The sequence below is a fragment of the Rutilus rutilus genome, assembly GCF_951802725.1.
Source record: "Rutilus rutilus genome assembly, chromosome: 2".
NCBI classification, from domain to species: domain Eukaryota; kingdom Metazoa; phylum Chordata; class Actinopteri; order Cypriniformes; family Leuciscidae; genus Rutilus; species Rutilus rutilus.
The window spans coordinates 59,448,354-59,456,579 of record NC_140210.1 but is presented as its reverse complement, the minus strand read 5'-3'; the positions used below and the strand labels follow the sequence as shown (position 1 = coordinate 59,456,579).

The 8,226-nt window shown below is 39.4% G+C and overlaps 1 protein-coding gene across 1 annotated transcript in view; it reads left to right on the top strand.

The window, feature by feature from the left end:
• The window catches only part of LOC311286306 (NACHT, LRR and PYD domains-containing protein 1 homolog), a 50,556-nt gene that overhangs the window by 14,599 nt on the left and 27,731 nt on the right, over positions 1–8,226 (top strand). The window contains exon 4 of the mRNA XM_084402445.1: positions 1–442. This exon is cut by the window's left edge and continues 1,424 nt beyond it. Coding sequence (XP_084258571.1) covers positions 1–442 — 442 coding nt within the window. The remainder of the gene's footprint in view (positions 443–8,226) is intronic.

Here is an 8,226-nt window from a genome sequence, read left to right as displayed (position 1 = left end):
AGAGTGAGAATGGACGGCTGGATCTGTTCCTGCGGTTCCTGCTGGGCGTCTCACTGGAGTCCAATCAGAGACTCTTACAGGATCTACTTACACACACAGAGAACAGCTCAGAGAGCATCAGGAGAACCACACAGTACATTAAAGACAAGATCAAAGGTGATGATGATGATGAGGATGATGATCTCTCAGCTGATCAATCCATCAATCTGTTCCTCTGTCTGCTGGAAGTCAAAGATCAGACTCTGTCCAGAGAGATTCAGGAGTTTGTGAAATCAGACAAACACTCAGAGGAGGAACTCTCTCCTGCTCACTGCTCAATAATCTCCTACAAGATTCAGATCTCAGAGGAGGCGCTGGATGAGCTGAACCCCATGAAATACAACACATCAGCTGAGGGGAGAAGAAGACTGATACCAGCTGTGGTCAACTGCAGAAAAGCTCTGTGAGTGTTTAATCATTAATAGCTAAAGAATCCTTTTTAATAACACATCTTACATCTTTACAGGGGTCATGACATGGAGTTTTAACATTATTTTATTATATTCCCTGAGGTTCACTTATACTAGGGGCGCCAAACTCAGTTCCCTAGAGCACAGGTTTCCAAACTCTGGGTCGCCAGGATGATTTAAGGAGAATGGAGTTACATTTAAAATAAAATAAAAATAATATTTTGTTTTCATAAAATCATAGTGTATAGACCTGTATAAAAGGAATAAATATGCTAAATATATTTGACTTAAATAATTAACAGATTAACAAAAGAAAAGAGAAAGCTGTGTGACAGTATTCTGCTGAGTTTGGTTTATTTTTGTGAAGCGCTCCACAAACTAGTTGACGGTAAAGAAACCGACGGTAAAGAAACCGAAGAACCGTGTTCTGGTTTATTATGAGTGTACACAAATAGAATTAAATACTTAGCAGTTTCGAATAGAGATGCGCTGATCCGATACTCAGTGTTGGCTCCGATACTTTTGCGATCGGGAATCGGTCAGACGAGATCCAAATCCTATATTGTGCGTATACTATTCTGTGTTATTGTAAAGCCTCACAAAAGCTACAAAAACATTATAAAGAACCGTCAACTTTTCGTGCACTATATTATAAGTGTTCTAAAGCCACTCCATAGTTTAATGTGATAAAGTGATTTAATGTTTAATATTGAAGTCGTTAAATTCAAGTAAGTGCTTCCCTCCGCTGCGGCTGTCAGTCATTCTCCATCCAGCACTCAAACAGCGCGCCGCGTTCGGTTACGGCAGTCAACATGATGAAACTCTCTCCAAGATGAGTCAATGTTACTATTGTTATACTTGATCTGTAGAGAAAGGTCTATGGTTTCGCATAAAATGACTTTATCTTTCTGGAGTTTATTGCTGTTCATGTAACTTTCTCCCGGGTGTCTTTTAGATCACCACACTGGAGTAGAGAGCGCTATACTTGTTCTTCATGCGCAGAGCCGATCCTGACCTCCCTGGGGCCCTAAGCAAAATTCTGTTAAGGGGCCCTCATACCTGACCCATTAGCCGTGTAAACCATTAGCCATTGTCACTCAGTCACACCTGACACCCAGTGCTCCCACTACAATCCTCCCTCCTTTAACTAGGACTTAATGAAAATGTAATTCCTGTTATCAGAAATAGACATTGTTACTAGAAAAAGTACATTCTTAATATCAAGAATTCACATTTTAAATAGTACAAATTTAATTATTGATATCAAAAATGCATCATGTGAATGAATTAAAGCTAAAATGTCATGCCATAGCATGTCACTGTGTTTTAAATTATACAAGCAATACTTGATACTTGATGGTTATTATTTACTGAGGGATGTGCATCCATATTATCCAGTATGTCCAGCCAATCAACATTTTAAATGCAATATAGCCTATAAATCAAAAGTCAATGTCAATACATTGCTTTCCATCTTGCTTTATTGCAGAGTTGTAACTAAACTGACTTGGAGAATAGATATCCAAGATGTAGGTGTCTTTTTTTCCGCAGTAGTTTCAATTTTGATATTTTTAGGTCAAACCGTTCTTGTCTGTCAGTCATTTCATGCAGGTCTATGGTCACTGTCTCAAAGAGCATGCACAAAGTCCAAATTAAAACAATTCCCCATCGTCCAAATTAAACAATTCCCCATCATAAGTACACATTGATGGCCTAAGACACGAAACGAGCGGTTTGTGTGAGAAAACGACCAGTATTTATATCGTTGTTATCTCTTGAACACAGCCGCGTCCAAATGATCTGAGGGCGCGGGCGGGTATAGATATATACATAGATGTCGCCTTGGCTACGGTTTCGTTCCAATGAACAGTAGTGAACGCGGGACCCGTGTCTGCGCAGTAGTGAACGCGGGACCGAGTCTGCGCAGTAGTGAACGCGGGACCCGAGTCTGCGCAGTAGTGAACGCGGGACCAGAGTCTGCACAGTGGTGAATGCGGGACCCGAGTCTGCACAGTAGTGAACGCGGGACCAGAGTCTGCGCAGTGGTGAACGCGGGACCCGAGTCTGCGCAGTAGTGAACGCTGGACCCGAGTCTGCGCAGTATTGAACGCGGGACCCGAGTCTGCGCAGTAGTGAACGCGGGGCCAGAGTCTGCGCAGTGGTGAACGCGGGACCCGAGTCTGCACAGTAGTGAACGCGGGACCCGAGTCTGCGCAGTGGTGAACGCGGGGCCAGAGTCTGCGCAGTGGTGAACGCGGGACCCGAGTCTGCGCAGTAGTGAACGCTGGACCCGAGTCTGTGCAGTAGTGAACGCGAGACCAGAGGGACACGAGTCTGCGCAGTAGTGAACGCTGGACCCGAGTCTGCGCAGTAGTGAACACGAGACCAGAGGGACACGAGTCTGCGCAGTAGTGAACGCTGGACCCGAGTCTGCGCAGTAGTGAACGCTGTAGTGAACGCGAGACTGGGGTGCGATCGAGACACTTAACTTTTCAGGACTTGTGCAGCACTCTTGGTCCCTACAGATATTTTGCTGGAAAGTGCGCATTTCATTTTGTGCATGCGCATATGAACGCATGTTAACACGCAACACGGTTATCTTTTCCGAGCTGCAGTTCATAAACAAATTTCTCACTCTCTCATTCTCAATTTTTTTTGTCAGGCACAAAGTCACAGAACACAGCCCTGGAAGTGGCCGGTGTTGTAAGCAAGACAGAGAAACAGAAAGACCAAAAGATGCACTGCCCAGCTGGGTTTTTCTCATCGATGTTGTAAACTTTAGTTGATGTGCTTTGACACATATAGGGCTGATCGGCTCTGTTCACGCGCACAGTAACTGAACATTTTAAACTGTTAAAAAGGCTCAATAAACTATTGCATTCATATAATACCGTAACTACGCATGAAATCTCTTCCCTTTTTGCTTTGAGGTTTTCAATGTGAAGCGCTGTGACTCCATGTTGCTTAAAGTGCATCATTCTGCACACGGGATACGCATAAACGCTTTGTGCCGCTCTGTATTGGAGCCTTTCATATTATAATACTTTTGTGCAATGAAAGATTATTAATAGCCTTTCTTGTTCTGTCCTATCTATAATATGTTGCTGCCTCATTAAACAGCTACGCTAAACATTTAAAAGAAATGTCTTTTAATTGTATAGTATATATCATAAATATATTTACTTGTTTTTCATGAATGTATTTTATAACAATACAAAGAGCAATGAGTAACATTTTAACAGATTCAGTGCTACACTTATTCACTTTTATTTGTTTTCCATCTCCACTAAATAATGTTTTTTCACTAAATGTTTAGATTTTATTCAATTATTGTGCTCTCATGATTTTTCTAGAGTAACTTTTGCTGCTGAATTTAACTAATCTAGTTTATAATAGTATTTTTTCATAATTATGATCATATTATTTTTTCATTTGTTGTTTTTCTTTATAATGATGTATAACACACAAGAGTAATTATCAGGTCAACAAACAGAGGTATAGAAATTCTACATTGATTAAAAAGAAAACTGTGCTGATATCGGATCGGTATCGGCCGATACTCAGAATTTTTGGGATCGGATCGGTTCTAGAAAAATGGTATCGGTGCTTCCCTAGTTTCAAACAATCCTGCTCTTATCTGTATGACCAAAATGACGGAGTATGGTTTTATGTTTCCTCTGTTCGATCTCGTCAGCGCCTCACGTGTGAACGGTCTTCGTTTAGCTTTGCGTTGTGTGGGTTGATGAACGAGACTGGGCAACAGAAATTACTCAGGCCAGATTTGATTCTGCATGAATAAAAAGACAAATTAATTAAAACATGCCCGAATCTGTGGCCTTCTCCCGCAATTGTAACATCAGCCTCTCTTCAGTCGCGCTTACTGCAACTGCAACACATATTACAGTTTTCATGTTTCTCATATAAATCAAAATCAATAGTGTTCAACATATAAAAAAATACAAATAAAAAAACATTTTACATAAATTAAACACGAATAGCATTAGCAACAAGCATGTTGCCAATACCCTGATAGCTTTTAGCAAATAGCTTAAAAAAGGAACTTAGCTTCGTGAAGACTTTCAGAAATGAATGGAGAGTGAATTACGGCCAGCTGTGATGTGGATGCTCTTGATATCCTTCTTCATGTGGTGAGTGCAGATCTAATCTGAACTTGTTCTTCAGTCAGTATAACTTCAGTGAGTCCTGTGTCAATAATGCAGCAATGCGAGAAGCAATGCAAATGAATCTGAGGTAAAATTCTTATGGGGAACGAATTCCTCTCGCTAAATTCCCGATTGCCCGATTCCTTGTGAGATGATGCAGTTTGCCTGCTGAATTTCGCCATTTAGTGCTGATAATACTGAAGGAGCTTATACTGTATATGTATACAAGTGATAGGCGTCGTATTCCTATTGGTAGACGTGGATCAGCTGAGAGTCCCCCCCCCCCAAACTAATGAGCGAGCAGGAACGAGTGAGAGTTAACAGATGAAATAAGTACAAAATTGTAATTTATTAATACAATTGAACTATACTCCACAGTGATGAATTAAAAAAACAAGCTATAAACTGCATTGGTATAGCAATACCAGTGTTTCTCACAGGAATTTTGGTAAATCTGTGGTGAGTGGACAGCGGGCCTTCTCCGGGCATTGGGGGAAAATTTTGAAAAAGAAAATTTTGTGCATTTTAATGTTAAATTCATCAATCTGGTGTACTATGAGAGTTCAAAATTAAAAGCTCCAACCCATATTTAGTGTGCAAATTAAACGAAAAATTCAACCTCTTTTAGTTGTGTCTGTCTACATTACACTACTGTATAATAATAATAGTTATAATATTATTTCCATGACAGTTATAGCCATATATTGTAAAACAAATGTACTGAAAAATAAAGGACGGTCATTAAAGCGGTAATGTTTGCACTTAAGTTTTATTACGCATTTAGGAGAGTATAGCAAGAAGCTGCTTACATTAACCTTACTTTCGCAAAAATAAATAAATACAATCATGATTTTTCATGAAAAATTATGTTAGAATTGAAGGCCTAAAATACCTTTGGTATCAGCTTGTTTTCATCAATGGTATAATTAATACAATTACAATTAATTTGGTTTGTCTTGATTAATTTGTGTTCATAATCAGTAAAACAAAAATCTTCTAACAAGAATAAACACATATGAACAATTAAATTATTATTGGATTATTAATTATTTTTATAATAATAATAATAATTTGTTACATTTATATAGCGCTTTTTCTGAGACCTCAAAGCGCTTTACATAGATGGGGGAATCTCCTCAACCACCACCAATGTGCAGCATCCACTTGGATGATGCGACGGCAGCCATATTGCGCCAGAACGCCCACCACACACCAGCTTACAGGTGGAGAGGAGACAGTGATGAAGCCAATCAGTATATCGGGATGATTAGGAGGCCATGATGGACAGAGGCCAAGGGGCAAATTTGGCCAGGATGCCGGGGTTACACCCCTACTCTTTTTCGAAGGACATCCTGGGATTTTTAATGACCACAGAGAGTCAGGACTTCGGTTTAACGTCTCATCCGAAGGACGGTGCTCTTTTTGGCAGTATAGTGTCCCCGTCACTACACTGGGGCATTAGGACCCACACAGACCACAGGGTGAGCACCCCCTGCTGGCCTCACTAACACCTCTTCCAGCAGCAACCTGGTTTTTCTCAGTCAAGTCAAGTCAACTTTATTTATATAGCGCTTTTCACAATACAGATTGTATCAAAGCAGCTTCACAGTATTAAATTAAAATAGTACATCAGTGTTTGTTTCTAGTGTAAAACGTCCACGTTTGGTAATGCTGATCAATAGTATTGTTGATTGATTAATTAAATTAAGTATCCCCAACTGAGCAAGCCAAAGGCAACAGTGGCAAGGAACCGAAAAACTCCATCAGGTGACCTAATGGAGAAAAAAAAAAAAAACCTTGGGAGAACCCAGGCTCAGTCGGGGGCCAGTTCTCCTCTGGCGTTTATGAACTAGAGACCGGATTTAACTGTAAGATTAAAAGTATTATACGAATGCCTGGCTGAAGAGATGCGTCTTTAATCTAGTTTTAAACTGGGAGAGCGAGTCTGAGCAACGAACAGTATCAGGAAGACTATTCCAGAGTTTTGGAGCTAAATGTGAAAATGCTCTCCCTCCTTTGGTGGATCTGGATATCCTAGGTATGACCAAAAGCCTCGAATTTAGTGATCTTAGAGAGCGCGATGGATTATAGGGCGATAGAAAATCCGTTAAATAGACTGGATCTAAGCCGTTTAGGGCTTTATAAGTCAGTAGCAATACCTTGTAATTAATACGGAACTTTATAGGTAACCAATGCAGTGATGATAAAATCGGTGTTATATGATCATATTTTCTTGATCTAGTAAGAACTCTAGCGGCGGCATTTTGGACTAACTGTAGCTTGTTTATTGAGGATGCAGGACAACCGGCTAATAAAGCATTACAGTAATCTAGTCTCGAGGTCATGAACGCATAAACTAACTTTTCTGCATCAGAAACAGATAGCATATTACGTAGCTTAGCTGTTTCTAAGGTGGAAAAAGGCTGTTTTTGTAACATATGAAATAAGATTTTCAAAAGACAGGTTACAGTCAAGTATAACACCCAGGTCTTTTACTGTAGAGGATAAAGTAACAGGACATCCTACTATGTTAAAGTTGTATTGTGAGAGGTTTTGTGGGCGTTTTTTTTAACCGATAAGTAGTACCTCTGTCTTGTCTGGATTTAATAAAAGAAAATTGCGCGTCATCCAATCTTTTATATCTTTAACACACTCTCAATTTGGATAATTTAGTGTTTTCATCCGGCCGTGATGAAATATAGATTTGAGTGTCATCAGCATAACAATGGAAACTAATTCCATGTTTCCTTATAATATTTCCAAGTGGCAGCATATATATTGAGAATAATAGAGGACCTAACACAGATCCCTGCGGCACTCCATAGTTTACTGGAGTTATGATCAATTTTTCTCCATTTAAATAGACAAAATGGTTGCGGTCAGATAAGTATGATCTGAACCAGCTTAATGCTTGTCCTTGAACACCAGTATAATTCTGTAGTCGATCTAAGAGTATTGTATGATCTATAGTATCGAACGCAGCACTAAGATCAAGTAAAACTAGTATTGAGGTACAGCCTTGGTCAGAAGCTAAGAGTAAATCATTTGTGATTTTAACAAGCGCAGTTTCAGTGCTATGGTGCGGCCTGAAACCAGACTGAAACTTTTCATAGATGTCATTTTCTTGTAAGAAAGAGCCCAGTTGGGCGGACACAACTTTTTCTAGTATTTTAGACATAAAAGGAAGATTTGAAATGGGTCTATAATTTGCTAGGTTATTTGGGTCTAATTGTGGTTTCTTAATGAGTGGTTTTATAACTGCCAGTTTAAATGTTTTTGGAACATGACCTAAAGATAAAGATGAGTTAATAATATTGAGAAGAGGCTCTTCCACTATAGGCAACATTTCTTTCAGTAGTTTAGTGGGTATAGGATCTAATAAACATGTTGTTGTTTTAGATGAAGTGATAAGTTTATTTAACTCTATTTGTTCTATAGTTGTAAAGCACTGTAATCATTCTTGCGGGGTGATAATTGAGGCTGAGTTATAAGGCGCGATTGAGGATTGAACGTTTACAATTGTGGTTCTGATGTTTTCTATTTTCTCAGTGAAAAAATTCATGAAATCATTACTACTAAACTGTAACGGAATATTTTGTTCAGGTGACGCTTGT